The sequence below is a fragment of the Peromyscus leucopus genome, chromosome 5 (genome assembly GCF_004664715.2).
Source record: "Peromyscus leucopus breed LL Stock chromosome 5, UCI_PerLeu_2.1, whole genome shotgun sequence".
Lineage (NCBI taxonomy): Eukaryota > Metazoa > Chordata > Mammalia > Rodentia > Cricetidae > Peromyscus > Peromyscus leucopus.
Window position 1 is genome coordinate 17,011,340 of NC_051067.1, and position 18,487 is coordinate 17,029,826.

Consider the following 18,487-nt stretch of genomic DNA (forward strand, 5'->3'; position numbering starts at 1 on the left):
GGAAACTGAGTCCAGATGGGAAGACAAGACAGTTCCTGTTGAATAACATTTAGATGGAATAGCTAAGCAGAGGAAACCAAGTTTGACAGCGCTTTTATCCAGCCTGCTAACAAGGAGTGGAAACTTTAACCCTAGAGAAAAGTCAAAGAGGACGCAGTATGGAATTATGACTTTAGCCAGATGTTCAGCTATAATTTAGGAGCAAAACTGATATTGCGAGCCAGGTGTGGTTATCCACGCCTGACGTCTCAGCTACTGAGCAGGCTGGGGTAGGAGGGTCACCGGGACTTGTGAGTTTGAGCTCAACCTGGGCAACATAGCAAGACCCTATCTGCATGGAGCTGCATTTGTTCAGCTCTTACATGTAGCTGTATAGTAAGCATTGTGTATACCTTTAAATTTTGAGAGGAGGGGATGAGAGAAGGTTGTACTAATACATCCTTAGAGGTCTGGAGAGATGACTCAACTGTTAGGACCACCTGCTGCTCTTGCAGAAGACCCAGGTTCGGTTCCCAGAACTCACATGGTGACTCACAACTGTCTGTAACTTCAGTTCCAGGGGATCCAACGCCCTCTTCTGGCCTCTGAGGGCACTGCACATGTGGTACACACACACACACACACACACACACACACACACACACACACACACATGCAAGCTAAATGCTCATGCACATAAAATAAATCTCTTTTTAAAAAAACCCACACATCTCAACACAAATCACCTTTTTAAATTTTCCTTTTAAATATCTGTTTGGGAGCTGGGTAAATTGTTCAGCAGTGACGAGTGCTTGCTGCTCTTAAGACGATACATCACTTGGCTCACAAGTGCGTGAAACTCCAGCTTCAGGGAGCCGGATTCCCCTCTTCTGGCTTGTGTAGGTACCCACACATGCACATCAAATGAATAAATCTTAAGTGTTTGTCTTCTTTTCTAGGTCAAGAAGTCGTTTTCAAGTGCCTCGGGGAAGGAATTCTTGAGAAAGCCTTTCAGGGATACAATGCTTGTATTTTTGCATATGGCCAGACAGGTAAGATGTTACCTTTATTGCAGTCGATGATATGAAACAAGTGTTTGAAAGGATGTAGGTCAGTGGATGAGTGTTTGCCTAACACATGTAAAATCCTAGATTTAATCCCTAGCACTTAATTAAAATAGTTAATTAATTAATTAATTAATGTTTCCTTCTCTTTGTTTTTTGGTTTGTTTGTGGTAGTAGGGATTCAATCCAGGACCTCCTATGTGCCAAGCATGAATTGTGTTCCACTGAGCTACATCCATACCTTAAATATAATTTCCTAACATTTAAAAGGCAGGGGGGACTTGAGAAACCCAGAAAAATTCTCCTGATGTTTTGGACTGAACTGACTCATGCAATCAAAAGTATCCCGCTTTTTGAAAATGCATCATTTCTGGTAATTGCCTGATTTCAGTGTTAATGAGTGTAGCTAGTTCCAAACCATTAAGTGTCATTTACCTAAATTATAGTTTTAACCCACATTTGAACTGGAAAGCTAATCACCAGTTTCTCAGTGTAAATGTTTTAGTAGAATCAATACAAAAATTTTTAGAAGCCTCCCCCACTACCGAGACTTCCACATGGCTACAGAAATGATGGTGGGTTCTAATGAGGCAGGTGGAGCAATTGGTCACAATGGGCAGATCCAAAATGCAGTTGTGATCCAGCTATTATCGCTCTGAGCTATTGCTCTTCCAAAGTGGAAATAAGTAATAATTCTTAATAACGCTTCCTCCTACTGCATTACACTATAGCTACAAGAATCCAGAAAGAGAATGCAGATAATGTAGTATGTGATAAGTCCAACCGTGACATCCTGTTCATGTTGCTTACTGTACAGCTGGGATTTTGCTGTGTGTGCAATGTTGGATCCCCATAAACCTTTATCCAGAACTACGAAAATCGCTCATCTTGTAGAAGGCTTGCCTTACAGGCTTGTGGACTTCACATTAATCACCAGAACCCATGTAGAAAAGCTGGGCATGATGGCATGCACTTATAATCCAGAGGCAGCGGCAGATAGATTTCTAGAATTTGATGACCAGTCAGTCTTGCTGTGTGCCTGGCAAGCTCTGGGGCCAGAGAGAGACTTTGCCTCAAATAACAAGGATGACAGAAAAGGAATGACACCCAAAGTTGACCTCTGCTCTCTACACACACAGGCACTTGTGTACACATTCGTACACACACAACATTTTCCATACTACCTCGTGGAAGGTGGGACTTTATCAGGCTTGCTCTCCAAGGGTCCATTGGTAGTGGTTGCATTCCTAGGCACTCATTCATACCTAATGGATCATACCAACCTTTTGAAAATAGACCAGAGGTTCTAATACAAAGGAGAAAAGAGTAACTGAGTAAGCGTTGTTCAGGGATCTGGGTTTGAGGTCAAACTAACTCCATTTTTTTCTGTATGGCTTTTGGGTGTTGAACAAAAGCACCTTGTGTTACTGAAGCATTCAGCTTGCTTTTTCTCCTACCTTTCCATCTCTCTGCTCGCTCTTTTCCAGGCTCTGGAAAGTCCTTCTCTATGATGGGCCATGCTGAGCAGCTGGGCCTTATCCCAAGGCTCTGCTGTGCTCTGTTTAAAAGGATCTCCCTGGAGCAAAATGAGTCACAGACCTTTAAAGTCGAAGTATCATATATGGAAATTTATAATGAGAAAGTCCGGGACCTCTTGGACCCCAAAGGGTAAGTGGGTCCTTGAAATAAAGCTTGAAAATAGATAGAATAGAGTTAAATGATCTTAAAATTAAAATTGCAAGGGTGTGTACATATTTGAGCCATTGGTCACTGCTCTGATGTTAGTTCATGTACTGAAGTGAGGAGCTTCGCAAAACTTGTCACTGTGTCAATTGTATGCAGTTTATCCTAAACTGCGTGTAAAGTTACTCACATCGCCGTGTCAAAAGATTTTTTTTTTTACTACTGGTATTATTTTTTGTCACCAGGGACAATTCACTAAAATTAAGTTACAGGAGCTGGAGAGATGGTTCAGTGGTTAAGAGCACTGGCTGCTCTTCCAGAGGACCCGGGTTCCAGTCCCAGCACCCACAAGGTGGCTAATAATTGTCTATAATTCCAATCCCAAGGGCTCTGTTGCCCTTTTCTGGCATCTGTGAGTACTGCACACATATGGTGCATAGACATGCATTAGGGAGAAACACTCGTACACATAAAATAAATAAAATAAAATGAAATAAATATGAATTATAGATTTGAGTGATGTGGTGCATGCCTATTATCCCAGCACTCCGAGGCCGAAGCAGGAGGATTACTGCCTGCTTGAGACTGTCCTGGGCTGAGTTCCAGGCCAGAGTTATATAGTGAAACCCTGTCTCAAAGAAACAACAGAAAATTGTGCTACTAATTACACATTGGTCCTTGCATTCATAATGGAAAACGGCAACTCTGAGTTGGAAATAAAGTGGTAGGAGGATTGTAGCCACCGCTCCTTCCCGGGTTATGTGTTGGGAGCATGTAGGGAACTCTTTGAGAGTCTTGACTGGCTTGAGCTCCCACACCCATTCTAAACAATTTAGGAGATGCCAGTGAAACCCAGGCATCTGCATCTTTCAAAAACTAGGTGATGCTAGCTATGGTGGTGCATGCCTTTAATGCCAGCACTGGGGAGGCAGAGGCAGGCAGGTCTCTGAGTTTGGAGCCAGCCTGGTCTATAGAGCAAGTTTTAGGACAGCCAGGGCTACACAGAGAGACCGTGTTTTGAAAAATCTAAGCAAACAAAAGTTTGCTTTGATTTAAAAGTAATAGATTGTTGGGAAAAAAAATATAGCAAGGGCATATGTATCTTACGAACTATAAGAAATGAAGCTGACATTTAATCACACCACTCAAAAATAACCTTAGTTAACACCTGAGTGTGTCTCCCTGCTGTTTCAGATCTGTGCCATGTGTGGACATGCTCCCGTCCTCAAGTATTTCACAAATGGCAGTCCAGTGTCCTGACATTCCTATGTAACCTGGTGACCACATCCCCACATTAAATACGTTTCGGTTGTTTTAGCAGCTCTGTGATCTCTAACATTCCTGCCCACTTCCCACTCCTGTGGTCCCTAACGAAAGTAAGAGTTTTAACAATAATATTATAGACGTCAAGAATGTCCTCCGGTCATCAAAAAGGTTGTGTTTACTTGAGAGAGTCACTAACTGCTTATACACGAGAATGTTTGTGAGGTCAAAAGAATAACAAAACCAACCTCTGCCTACTGGTCACTTGTCTTAGAAAATGGAACCTGACCAGGAATTCTTAATCTTCCTATATGTCCCCCTAGACTCCTACTCTTTCCCCCACTGGTCCCCAAGGTAACTGCTATTAGGAATTTTATATGTACCATTCTCTTTCTCTTCCGTAGCGTTTATCCATGATTTTGTACAATTTTAGCTTTGCATAAACCGCACCAGCATTTATCCATTTCATGCATTTTTCTATATGGGACAATAATGTGATAGTTTTTACTCCTGTTTAATATCCATTGCATGATCAAACACAGTTTGTCCCTTTTCTCGTCACTTGTGTGGCATCACATTTCCTCGGGACAGTGCTGCTCTGAGCTTCCATACGCAGACCTCCTGGCACATAGATACAGGAGTTTCTAGAGGATTCATCTGCAGATAGGACTGTGAGTCACAAGATAAGGAGGCGCCTGTTTCATTAAATAGAGCACCAGCAGCGTGCAGGAATTCCAGATATCAGCGTAGGGCCCCTTGATAGTATGCTAGGTGGCTTCTTGCTGTTGGGCTGCAGACCAGCGTCTGGTTGGTAAGGAGAATGAGCCACTGCTGGGCTGTATACATGACAGTAGCTATCTTGAAGATCAGATTGGTTGGTCTCTGAGTCCAGCAGAGTTGCTATAGTTACCTCGAATTCTCATCCTTAAAAGTGAGATTAAAAGGGATAGCTGAAAAATGCTTCAGAAACTTTGCCAAGACTTTCAGAAGCACCAGGGATTTCCCACATCTGAGAGACGCCAAGCATTAACTCTTTGAAAGACGATTAAATATCCCATGCCATAAAAAAGATGGCACCTACAATACAGGACAAATCTAATAGCTTCAAGTTTTAAATCTCATTTGTCTGATAAACGTCTCAAATGGATCCCAAATCAGAGGTAGCCATTTAAAATTCTCAAGAGCCCTAAAGGGGCAGTGAGATGGCTCATGGGATTTGCTGCTGGGCCCAACGATGTGAATTTGTTCCCAGGGTCCCATGTGGTAAAAGGTGAGAACCTACTTTTCTCTGACATCCATATGTATACCATCTCAGACACATGAGTGCCCACACAGACAGATGACACACACACATATGCACACACGCATGCACACATTAATTAAAACCCCCAAATTGCCATCAGCAGAGCCAGTACAAATATCACACATCTGTAGCTAGATTTTTCCTGCCTGGCCCACAGTCAGGACAAATCTCTCTCACCCACCAGTCCCACAGCCGCTCAGACCCAACCAAGTAAACACAAAGACTTATTTTGCTTGCAAACTGTATGGCCGTGGCAGGCTTCTTGCTAACTGTTCTTATATCTTAAATTAGTCAATTTCCACAAATCTATACCTTGCTACGTGGCTCGTGGCTTACCGGTACTTTACATCTTCCTTGTCATAGCAGTTGCTGCAGGCAGTGACTCTTTCTGCCTTCCTGTTCTTTTATTTCTCCTCTCTGTTAGTCCCGCCTATACTTCCTGCCTAGCCACAGCCAATCAGGTTTTATTTATTGACCAATCAGAGCAACTTGACATACAGACCATCCCACAGCACAGCCAAATGCAGACCATCTCAGACACCTGCACTCAGGCCCATGGTCCTAATCATCCTCTATGTGACCTGCTGGGTAAAGCCACAAGGAACCCAAGAACAGGCTCCCACAGGACATACAGAACATCCCACAGCACACATCAGTGGCTATAATTGTGTTATTACTTGACTTTCTGTATAAAATGGCCAACATATGACCTACATAAATCAGTGAAACTTGAAAAAGTAAATGAAAGTTTAAAATATTTTATTATTGTTCAGTATTTACTCAAAAATTTTAGGGGCTGGAGAGATGGCTCAGAGGTTAAGAGCACTGGCTGTTCTTCCAGAGGTCCTGAGTTCAATTCCCAGCACCCACATGGTGGCTCACAACCATCTATAATGAGATCTGATGCCTTCTTCTGGCCTGCCGACATACATGCAGGCAGATCACTGTGTACATAATAAATAAATAAATCTTTTTAAAATAATTTTAACCTTAAGAGAGAGAAAAAAAAAACATGAAGCTGGGTGGGTGGGGAGGAGTTGGGGAGGGGAAAGAATATAATCAAAGTGTTTTATTTAGAATTCTCAAGAGGATAAATACGGACATTATCAAAAAGAATTTAAGATGTTCTTTGTAGATGTAACCAACTGTCTTATTAATAAGAAACACAGAACCAATGTAAAAGAGAAAGCCGAGAAGTCAGAGCTCAGAGCTAAAACCTTACCCTTCCTCCTGCGGTGCTCCTACCTCCCCGAAAGAGACCTACTTCCTGTGTGTATGTCTTTACATAGTCTTTCTGTTCTGCCTTCTCATTGGTTGTAAACCCAAACAGATGACTGCCTCATCACTGCCTGTAAGTACAGCCCTCCAGGTCTTAAAGGCATATGTCTCCAATGCTGGCTGTATCCCTGAACACACACAGAGATCTATGGGATTAAAGGCATGCGCCACCACCGCCACACTCTGTCTATGGCTCTAATAGCTCTGACCCCCGGGCAACTTTATTTATTAACATACAATTAAAATCACATTTCAGTTCAAATAAAATACCACCGTAGTTCTTGATGAAGAATGTACGGGCTTATTTATCTCCTCACACAGGGGAACCCAGCCTAGGTTTAGCTGCTCTGACTTTTCTTGGGATGAGAGAGAGAGAGACATTTTAAAATAGTATTGATGTTTGAAATCAGAGTCGAATGCGTTTTTCACTTTGCTGTTTTGTTAGTTCATGTAAAGTGGCTATCAGAATACCTTCTAATCACTAAAACCCCTTTTGAAACTGTAATCTGAATTTCCAAATACTTAGGAGAAGGCAAAGCTTCCATGTGTGTAAGATCATTCAGTCTGGTTCTTCTCCCCCTCCAGGAGCAGGCAGTCTCTTAAAGTCCGAGAACACAAGGTCTTGGGGCCATATGTAGATGGTCTGTCACAGCTGGCTGTCACCAGCTTTGAGGTAAGAGTCAGAGTTGGGTTGTTTGTTTGTTTGTTTGTTTGTTTTTTAGCGTCATTAAAGAAAAGGCAGTAAGTCAGAATAGGTGATGCTGAGCCTGTTTTTGTATGGATATGCGATGGCCTACTGATGCCATTCACAATCTCAGGGTACAGACCAGCACACCCAGGGAGACAAGTCCTTCAGTCACACTTCTAGATGCCTGTTGTGAAGAGTTCACAGTGAGGCCACAACATCCGGTGACCTCAGGTTGCCGAGTGTTTCTCTCTTGCCTCTGTTGAAACATCTCCCCAAGGTGGTCGTTGACATCCTTCTGAAGAAATCTGGTAGTCTGTGCATTATTTGGTAGTTAACTAATCCACTTCTTGTAGGCAGACCCTGCTTTGATTTCTAATACTCTTCATTCTGCTGGTTCCTGCTTTTCTGAATCATTCCTTTACCCAAGAATTGATCTGTGTTCCTCCCTGTCCTTGACTTTCATACCCAGACGTAATGCTCTGCTGTTATTTCTATAGTCATTACCCTGGAAGTCTTACCGCACAGATTTCTAGTTCTTTTGCTGAAGAGCGCCGATGAATAAGAGAATGAATAAATAAACAAGCCCCTATATTTGCTTACAATATATATGAGACGTAGGAGACCCATTATCATCTGAGACTTAGTAAAGTAAGATGAAGACAGGATCAGCACCCAGCTGTTTAAACAAAAACATAGTGTATTTCTCACGTTAGATTTGGACTTATTCACTTAAATGCACTGAGGTTCTGATGAGGATAAACAGCCCTTCTGACTCAAAGGTGCCCAGTCAGCACTTTGACTAAGCCCGTTTTCCAGCTAATGGTGATGGAGTTCAGTACCTGTCATCTTGTCACTTATTACTCACAGCCAGGAAACTCATCTGCACCTGAGTGCTACCTCTCCCTAGATACGAGGAATCTTAGATGACCTCCGTGAACTTCAGCGTCTTGGTGTGCAGAGAGTTTCTTCCGTAGCATTCATTCAGCAAATGTTTCCTAAGAGCCCACAGGCTCCGGCTGTGTACTAGGAATGAGGCTACAAAGATAACAGAGAAGGTTCCCTGCTCTTGCAGAGCCATTGTCCACAGAGAGAGGCAGGTAGCAGGGGACAGGCAGCCATACCTGGTGACAGGTATAGGAGAGTTGGAATTAAGTGAGGTAACTACTGTTCTTGAGTGTGTGCAGGGCTCAGTAAGTGTCTGCTCTTCTGGAACGTACGAAGGAGCGAGTGGGATGTTAGCAGGGCAAGAAGTGAGCTAGAGCAGAGAAGGAGGAAGGCTCTGTGTGGGGAGGAGGCGCAAGCCTCGCTGTCTGGAAAAGAGCCTGGCTGTTTCTGTGGAAGGGGATGGCTGAGGCATGGGATCATACTGAGCACACTCCTGGGGTGCAGGGTGTACCTCTGTGTTTTCTCATAGTGCTTTCTTGGTCTTTGCCTTTAGGACATCGAGTCATTGATGTCTGAGGGAAATAAGTCTCGGACGGTCGCTGCAACCAACATGAATGAAGAGAGCAGCCGCTCCCATGCTGTGTTCAACATCATCATCACGCAGACGCTGTACGACCTGCAGTCTGGGGTGAGGGACAAGGCAGAACCTTTTGAGGTTGGGAAGCTCAGAGTGTAAACAGGGCACGTGTTTCACAGTTGGATTCAGAGCCTGAGAACTGTGTGTTATCATCTTACCATTTGTGTTACTTAATTCACCTAAGTCGTTAGGCCTTCCTGGTGTTTTTTTAATTGACGTTTTTAGGGCTGGGGGTATAGTTCAGTTGGTAGAGTGCTTGCCTAGCATGCATAAAGCCCTGGATTCCATTCTCCAGTGCTGCATAAAACCTAGAAGTTCAAGGCCATCCTCCACTTCTTGAGACTCTGTCTGAAAAAAAAAAATGGATTTTGTGTGTAAATATCCTAACTAGCATGGTGACATCTCCATACAACTTTTAAATATGTGTTCTTTCTTACTAAAATTTCCCCAAAACTGATCAAGTCTACTTCATGGCTACTGAGTGATGCAAAAAAAACAAAACAAAACAAAACAAAACAAACAAACAAAAAAACAAAAAAAAAACTACAACATTCAATCTAAAACCCACATCTCAAAAAGGTAGAATTTGACCCGAATGCAAAGGAGCTTCATGTGCTCGTGTTTCCTCCAAAGTGGATAAAACCTCTAACTTCTGACTGCCCTGGAAGTCTGGAAACTTTCTCCCCAGCTGCAGAGCAGAATGTTAGATTTCTGCACTGTTTTAAATTTTGACTTAGGGGCTCAGAAGACGGCTTGGTGATTAAAGCCCATGCCACACAAACAAGGGGGCCAGAGTTTGGATCCCCGTAATCCACGTCAAGTCAAATGTGGTGGCGCACATCTGTAATCCCAGCACTCCTATAATGAAGTGAGAGGGGAGAGCAGAAGTGGGAGAATCCCAGGAGCCTGTGGACCAGCAAGCCTGGACCACTGAGGCTAACAGGAGCGAGCCTGCTTCAACAAGGTGGGATACACACGTGCCATTACAAACACGCAAAGTCAAAAGATTTAAAGTGCGCTTTCCTAGGAAGTGATTGGCTGGCCGACATAACTGTGATTAGTGTCCGGAGCGCTTTGTGGTGTTGTGGATCACCTTGTTGATCCATATGTCAATATCCAGGTGGCTTTCCTCCATGGCTGTTTCTCTCTTATTTCCTGCCATTAGAACTCGGGCGAGAAGGTCAGTAAGGTGAGCCTGGTAGACCTGGCGGGGAGCGAGAGAGTCTCGAAGACAGGAGCAGCGGGCGAGCGGCTGAAAGAAGGCAGCAACATTAACAAGTAAGGTGACTGGAGCGACTGGGGTGGCTTTGGGTCTGTTTGCTGTGAGTCTGGGGGACTCGTTGCCTGATGAGGATCCAGTGGTTCTAATGCAAGGTGGCTCAAAGTTTGTAGCTTTGGTAAGCCAGATGGACAAACGGCAGTCTGCCATCGTTCCAGTGTATGACATGTATTGAAGTAAAGTCATGTGGCATAGCCCAGCCACCCCCCTGCCAAGTGGTACAATGCCTATGTGTATCATCATGTGGACAGCTGGCCCCAGCTCAGGGGGGCTGTAGTAGTCCTCACTCTTATTGTCTCTTTGATTGTAACTGGCTAAAGTGACTGAAGAGGGGGGAACAGTAGATGTGGGCTCACAGTTAACAGGCCATCATGGCGGAAAGCCTGGGGACAGGAGTAGTCAGCCCCCTGGCTGTGGCAATGGGAGCTGGTTCTCTTCAGGATGGGTTGGTCAGAAAGCAAAGAGTGGACCAGAGGCAGAACACTGCCATAAACTCCCCAGGAGTCCACCTCCTAAAGCTTCCACAACCTCCCAACACAGCACCACCGGTTGGGGACCAAATGTGCAATACATTCAAGCCCTCATAGGGGTTCAGCTCAGGATCTTTCAGGTTTTCTGGGACAATGTGTAGTCTGAATCTGTACCTCTAGGCTGAGTAGATGATGCCAACCCACAGCTCACTAGAAAAACGCGTCCAATACTTAACAGTGTGCTGGGCTGTTAAGCTGGGATGCTGGTTGGGGCAGGTGTGTTCGCTGTGTTCTTAACTCAGCATTTCCGACTGAGGATAGCTCTTTTTCTGGTTTGTTTTTGTTGTTGTTGTTGTTATTTGTTTGTTTTGTTTTTGTCTTTTGTTTTTTTGTTTTGTTTTGTTCTCCAAGATAAGATTTCTTTCTATAACAGTTCTGGCTGTCCTGGAACTCTCTCTATAGACCAGGCTGGCCTTAAACTCACAGAGATCCACCTGCCTTAGCCTCTGCTGGGATTAAAGGCATGAGCCACCACCACTACCTGGCCCAACTGAGGATAGCTTTATCTGGAGCTAGCCCCATTGTGAGTCAGGAGCACCTGCAATACAATCTTGGGTAAACCTCAAGCCACAGTGTTGTAGGGCAGATCGTGTCACAGAAAAGCCTGCCTTAGCATCCTTTATAAAGTTGATGCTATTTACGTATGAGTGATATAGACGAGTCTAACGGTTACTGAGTAAATACCACCCTGGAGTCTCCGTGTGTGTGTGTTTGTGTGTGTGTGTGTGTGTGTTGCTTTGCAAAGTCTGAGAGAGAGCATAGTGGTGGGAGATGGGTTGGAGTTTTCTAGAGAAACAAGGAACCTAGGAAGGAGGGACTCTGTCTGCAGGATCCTGATAGCTCCTGAATGCAGGAGGAAGTCTCTTTGCTCTCCAAATTGAGAGGGAACGGGTATTTGTATCCAAAAGTATGTTCAAGGACCAGGCTGCCCAAGGTTCATCCTGCATCCACTACTTCATAGATGTGTGTATCGTGGGCAACGACTTAGCCAATCTGCCCCATTTTCCTCATCTAAGAAGGGGAGGTTGAAGAGGAGCTGCTTCCTCAGATTGCCGAAAATGAAACGCTGTCATGTGTTCAGAACAATGCCTGGTGTGTGGTTTGTGCTGAATAAACACTAATTACGTCAGTACTGCTTTTCTAATTAGCATAATTGCTATCATTATTCCAAGTCCTACAGAAAATAGTTTATAGTTGTTCCCTCTCTGTGTTGATTAGTTGTAATTTGAGGTCTTGTCTTGAACAGAAGGTGACAAGCGGAAATACATTCAGGAGCACGTTTGCGCAGCTTGACATTTTAACATCATATTGGCACAGAAAGTTAAAAGATGATATGTGAGGCATCACCCCCATTATCAGATGAAACAGCTGTACATGCTGGGGAAGTCTCTCCTTTTTAGGGGGTTCGCCTCCCAGTCATCCTATCTGGGGCTCTGACAAGGAGGGGCTTTGTTATGTTCCATGACGAGGCATTGCAGGAGGCTGGGATGGACCTGCAGCTCTTCTTCAGGAGCAGGATGGTGTGTGGGTGTGGGTGTGGGTGTGGGTGTGTGTGTGTGTGTGTGTGTGTGTGTAGGTGACCCGGAAGGGTCCCCTGGAAGTTGAAATTATAGGCAGTTGTGAGCCACTGTGTGGGTGCTGGGAATCCAACCCTGCTCCTCTAATGGAGCAGGCAATTTCTTGACCTTCGAGCCCTCTCTTCAGTCCTCACCCACCCTCAGCACTGTAAGATGGAGTCTGTGTCTTCCTCTGGCTGATGAGCATACCCAGGCAGACAGCAGTCAAGTAGCAAACCTGAGCTCACTGACCCCCAAGTGTGCTTCCTGGGGTTGACTGTGGGAAAGCTGTGTGTTGTCTGCCTAGAAGAGTCGGAATCTTAGGTTCTAGCGAGAATATGGGTGATGCTCCCTCAGATTTGGATACTAAGTTATTTAGAAATCCTGACTGGGTCGCCCCAGGGCCATGTGGTGACATAGTCTAGATCCCCTAGCAAGTTTTGTAGAATGACCTATGAGTTCTGCTAGCATCCTGCTCTTCCTAACTGGCACACCAAGATCCCTGATGGATGGCGTGTGTAGGCCTTCCTGCTGCTGTGTGAGGTGGGACCTCTGTTTTCATTGTTGTCTGTAGCTATCCTTTTGTACAGGGCACAGGACTGGTCATTTTGTGTCTCTTGATGCAACAGGTGGTTTAAAGACTCATAAACTGATGTTCGGAAATCTTGTCAAATGAAAGTCCATCCAACATGAGTTATGCGTGGACTCGGTGCCATCCCTACAGTGGGTGCTGGGAATGCAAAAGGACTTGACACACTGTGACAGTCAGAATAATACCAAATAGCTCCGCACTGTCAGTTCCCAAAGCTGTGGGTATGGTACAAGGCAAAGGGATTTGGCAGATGTAATTAGGGTCGGGTCTTTGGGGTGTAGAGATTGTCCAGGCAGACCCTGTGTGTCAAAGGCTGCTTACAAATGAAAGAGGGATGCAGGTGAGCCTGAGACCCAGCAAGGGGAACGAGAGACGTGACTTTGTCTCTGCTTGAGGATGGAGGAAGGAACCATGAGTCAGGAATGAGGGTGGCCTGTAGAAGGTAGGAGAAAATAGAGCATGGAGGCTCCCTGGAGCCTCCCCCAAGGAATGCAGACCCAGCAACACCTTGGCTTTAGTCCAGTGATAGGCAGTCTGGGTTTCTGACCTCCAGAGCTGTAAGATTATAAAGCTGTGTGTATTTAAGGCATGACATCTATGGTAATATGTGACAACAGGATGGTGACCTTTGAGGGAGCCTCTGGGTCAGGAGAGAAAGAGCATCACCACCCCAGAAGCAGAAGGCACAGGGGCTTTCTTGACTAGGTCAAGTCAAGATCACTCCGCCCTCATGATGTAGCCTCTAGACTATTGCTCTAGACTGTTTCTGCGTCAACCGTCTTTATTTACTCACATTATGGATGTTTTCATATTTATTATAGAGACTGTCCAAGATCCCTCCAGGGGTCCTGTAGTGTATAATGTAACAAATAAAAAATTCTGAAAGACTCTGAATTTCAAGACACACATGCACTCCAGAATCTCAGATGAGAGATACAAACTTGAACTTTGCAGACCCATCTTAGCAAGTGTGTGATGATTAGGCGCTGATTAGAACACGGGCTAAGTACGTTGCATCCCTGGCCTTGGGAGAAAGAGCGGGAATAGCTTTGGAACTGATGTGTTGGTACATAGATTGCCATAGAAACATGTGAAGAACAGTGAGAAGCCAGCAGAGGTGAATGACAGTGGGGTGGGAAGTCAAAATGGACTTCCCAGAGGAGACCCTGCAATTTCCTGGTTATCCAGACCAGCTCTGTGGCCTTCTCTCTTGTCCTGTAAAACGTGACTGAGGAAGCTGTCAGACATGCATACTTACTGTGAACACTCAGCCAGCGGTTTTTCGTAAGGTGCTTAGTACAATGGCTGGCACACAGGAAGCTGAGCGTGTGCTAACAATGTTTAATAAGATGAAACTGTTCATAGTCCCACAAATGGCTTTCTAAGCCTGATGATCAGTGACCAGCCGGATGCTAAAGCTAAAGAAATTGCTGATGTGCTTCCTAAATGCGCTCTCAGCCTCCCGGCCGAGCTTCTTCACACACAGCATTAATAATCCTCTTAAGCGGGCCTGTCAGCAGCTTCACGGGGACTTCAGTGTCTAACGGGCTGCAGATTCAGGGGCTTCACATCTCCCAAAGCTCTTAAGTGCTTTAAAGTTTGAAGAATCAAGGCACCAAAGGCAGCATGTGCCTGCCCTGCCCAGGAATGAGCGGGATGTAGTTCATCTGTAGACATTATTCCCAGGGATCCAGGGTGAGAAGTTGTTCATCAGAATGCCAGCCTGCAACTCCACCTGTCTGAGAAAGTGGGATGGAGAAGCCATTTCCCCACAGCTGGACTCTGGCTGCCTCAGTTTCTCTACAAACTGTTTTAGTTCATGGAGCACCCTTCCTAAGGCTGCTAGACTCCATCCATGGTTGCCTCACCTTCTCTCAGCCTTGGCCACTCCCTAGAAGACAGTAGTAGCCACTTTAGGCATACTGTTCCTAGTCTGGTCTCCATCTCTTCTGTTGTGGTAAAGTCACCCTAGTTACTCAGGAGGCTAGGGTAGGAAGACACAAGTTCAAGGCTTGTGTGGACTGCAGAGTAAGTTCAGAGCTAGCCTGGACAACTCAGGGAGACCCAGTCTTAGAAGAAAATGAGAAAGAAGGCTCACCATGTGCAAGGCCCCAGTTCTGACAAAATAATTAATAATAATAATAATAATAATAAGTGTCTATTAGGATTTCCAAAATTGGGTTCCACTCAAGAGATACTCAAATATATTACTTATATAATTAGGTCATACAACTTTTTATAACTTACAAGCTTAATAACAGTCTTTTTTCATTTTTCCCTCTTGGATACTTTGCCTGGTTTGTGTTTGTTTTGTTATGGGAGAGCTTGAGCCACAAGCTGGCTGCCCAGGAGTTTGAGCCTTTTCCTGAGTGCCTGTCCTCTTAGTGACTCCTCAGAATGACTGTTGTATAGTTGTTGTTATTTGTTTTTTTTCTCTTTTGGGAGCCCGCCACCCAGTTCCCAAATAAATCACTCATGGAAGCTTATTCTTTTTTGTTTGTTTGTTTTTCAAGACAGGGTTTCTCCATGTAGTTTTGGTACCTGTCCTGGATCTCACTCTGTAGACCAGGCTGGCCTCAAACTCACAGAGATCCACCTGGCTCTGCCTCCTGAGTGCTTATTCTTACTTATAAATGCCCAGCCTTAGCTTGGCTTGTTTCTAGCCAGCTTTTTTTCCCTTTTTTATTAAAAAAATTTCTATTCATTTTACATACCAACCACAGATCTTTTCCCCTCCCTCCTCCCAACCCCCAGCTTTCCCTCCCATCCCACCCCCATTTCCACCTCCTCCAAGGCAAGGCCTCCCATGGGGAGTCAGCAGAACCTGATACACTCTGCTGAGGCAGGTCCAAGACCCTCCCCCTGGACCAAGGCTGTGTAAGGTGTGCCACCATAGGCAGTGGGCTCCAAAAAACCCACTCATGCCCTAGGGATTAATCCTGATCCCACTGACGGGGGGCCCTTAAGCAGTTCAAGCTACATAACTGTCTCTCCTATGCAGTGGGCCTAGTCCAGTCCCATGGATGCTCCACAGCTGTTGGTCCACAATTCATTAGTTCCCACTAGTTTGGTTTGGTTGTTTCTGTACATTTCCCCATCATGGTCTTGATGCCCCTTACTCATAGAATCCCTCTTCTCTCTCTTCAGCTGGACTCCTGGAGCTCAGCCTGGTGCTTTAGCCAGCTTTTCTTAACTTTAATTATCCCTTATACTTTTTTCCTCTGGCCTTTTCCTTTTCTTACTTCTGTAACCTTACTTTTACTCCGTGGCTGGCTGTGTAGCTGGGTGGCTGACCCCTGGAGTCCTCCTCCTTCTCTGGCTACTTCCGCTTCCCTCCCAGATTTCTCCTTTTTATACCCTCTGCCTGCCAGCCCTGCCTGTCCTTTCTCCTGCCTCACTATTGGGCGTTCAGCGCTTCATTAGACCATCAGGTGTATTAGACAGGCACAGTAACACAGCTTCACAGAGTTAAACAAATGCAACATGAACAAAAGTAACACACCTGAAAATAATATTCTACTACACATAGTCCATGTTGAGTTCCTTGGCTGATTCCCATGTAGTTTTAAAGGATTGGCTTCGTGATGGCTCTCATTTGGTCACTATCAACTTCAAAGTGGACAGTGTGAGTGGAACCTGGCATCAGAGAAGGTGTGAGTGGCCACCTCTTCTCTCCTTCCTCTGGGCTTCCCACTCACAGGCAGATTCTTGGGATAACTGTTCAACTTCTAGAGGGTTCTTCATCTTCAAGGCCCTTGTTTCCTTTGCAAAGCTTTTGAAAACTTTCTTTTTATTTATTCTTTGTGTCTTTGGCATCATGCATCTCAATCCCATTCATCTCCCTGTCCTTCGTATCCACCCTCTGTCCTTGCAACTCCCCCCCCCCCCAGTAAAATAAAATGTAAGAGAGAAAAAGGAAAAATCTCCTTATGGAAGCTGTGGTGTGACTCACAGTGAGTCATCTTTGTAAAAGTTTTGACCTACCATTGCACTTAGCTCCTTAGCAGTTCCTGGGCCAGATGCTCTGTTGATGCTGCGTGCTGTCTCTAACGCCGTTCCACTCACTTGGAGCTTGTATAAGAAAATCCTCCAATTTGCTTTTTGTCTAACACCATTTCCAAAGTATAAGATAGGTATTAAATTAATAGCAAGAAATAAGTAATCAGAGAAGAAGAAATACCCATTAAAATGATGAATAACATAAATACATTCCCTAAAAATGTATTCCATATCAAACACCAGATTTCAACAATGCAGAAATCTACTTGCTAGGGACAAATTCCAGTGATTAAAATTTTAAGGTATAGCAAGAAGAAAAAAATGAAATCACAACTCAGAGTCTTCCCTTCATCCATTATATTTACTACAGCAACCTTTATTCTGCTTTTGGTCCAAAAACCTTTTTTTTTAATTTATGCATCTCTATCTGTGTCTGTGCATGGTCCTGTGCGTGCAGTTGCCCACCGAGGCCAGGAGAGGGCTTGGTTGTGAGTCTCGGCTGGTGGTGCTGGGGATCTGGTGGTGCGGAGGATTCTTTGCAGGAGCAGCAAGTGCTTAACCATCACGTGATCTCTGGAGCCCCTATTTGTTTCCTTTTGGACCCCAGCCTCTCCATTATTATATATTAGGTGGGTTTTTATTTTTCCTCCTGTAAGTAGCAAGGTTTGAGGGGAGACTGTGGGTGGAACTCAAGAAGAACAAACAGCTCATGAGGCCCTCATTCACCCCACAGTGCCACCAAAAACTCAATGGAAACAAAGCCAGGGCTGTTTATACATGCTGTCCCAACCTAAGGTTCCTCCTTCCTCTGCAGCCAGCCCCTCCCACTTCCCCATCCTGCTCAAGAGCTGGTAAAGAGATCTAAAGATTAGGCGTTTCCTGAGCAAAGACTAGGAGACAGGTAGAATTAAAAAGAGCTCTAGAATAAGTGTTCAACCTCTGACACTGAGGAGCAACTGTTGCCCCTTACCCTGTCCCCAGCTCTGCCTTTGGCTGCCAGCTTGAGACAGTGCTCGTTCAAACCACCACATGAGTTAAACACCAAAGCATTGCCCGCGTTTCTCAGAAAGCAGCTTGTATCACATCGCCAGGAAAGCTCATCAAATGCAGTGGTTAAGTCCTGCTGGAGTTCACCCTCCAGCAGCTTGTGGTGGGCCCTGAGAGTCTGCATTTCTGACAAGTTCCCAAAGATGGTGATGGTTGAGGTCTCAGGAGTGTGCTTTGCTAATGATGAGCCTAGACAGCTGACTCTGGATATCCTTGGGTATTGTCAACTGCAAGGCGTCATAATTGTGTGTGTGTCTGTGTGTGTGTCTGTGTGTGTGTCTGTGTGTGTGTGTGTGTGTGAGAGAGAGAGAGAGAGAGAGAGAGAGAGAGAGAGAGAGAGAGAGAGAGAGAGAGAGACCCTGAGAGACGGTTGTCTGGTTTAGTAGTTCTGAGAGGCTTCTGCCATTGTCTTAAGAGTCCTTGAGTATTATGCATGTGCCTCTGAGTGGCCAAGTCTGAAAGCGAAGCCTGGCGCTGTGCTCTGCTTACACAAGTCTCCGCCTTTGTGAAACTATGTTAAGCCTACACTGAATCCCGTCACCAGCTTTAAACACTTAAGTTACGGGGAGGGGTGGGGGAGGGCCCTGCAAGGTGCAAAAGCAGAGGCCAGAATGGTCCAAATTTGACCTGAAGATTAAGTAACCCAGACTTCAATATTTGGAGTGAATTAGTACTTTCTAGTATGATTTTATAATTGCATGTTT

At 44.9% G+C, this 18,487-nt stretch overlaps 1 protein-coding gene across 6 annotated transcripts in view; it reads left to right on the forward strand.

Annotated features, from left to right (window-relative positions):
* The window catches only part of Kif13a (kinesin family member 13A), a 185,093-nt gene that overhangs the window by 103,591 nt on the left and 63,015 nt on the right, over positions 1 to 18,487 (forward strand). For all 6 annotated transcript variants that reach the window (XM_028867682.2, XM_037205761.1, XM_037205763.1 and 3 more), the window contains 5 exons: positions 939 to 1,031; positions 2,531 to 2,711; positions 7,156 to 7,243; positions 8,697 to 8,831; positions 9,946 to 10,058. In XM_028867682.2, coding sequence (XP_028723515.2) covers positions 939 to 1,031; positions 2,531 to 2,711; positions 7,156 to 7,243; positions 8,697 to 8,831; positions 9,946 to 10,058 — 610 coding nt within the window. The remainder of the gene's footprint in view (positions 1 to 938; positions 1,032 to 2,530; positions 2,712 to 7,155; positions 7,244 to 8,696; positions 8,832 to 9,945; positions 10,059 to 18,487) is intronic.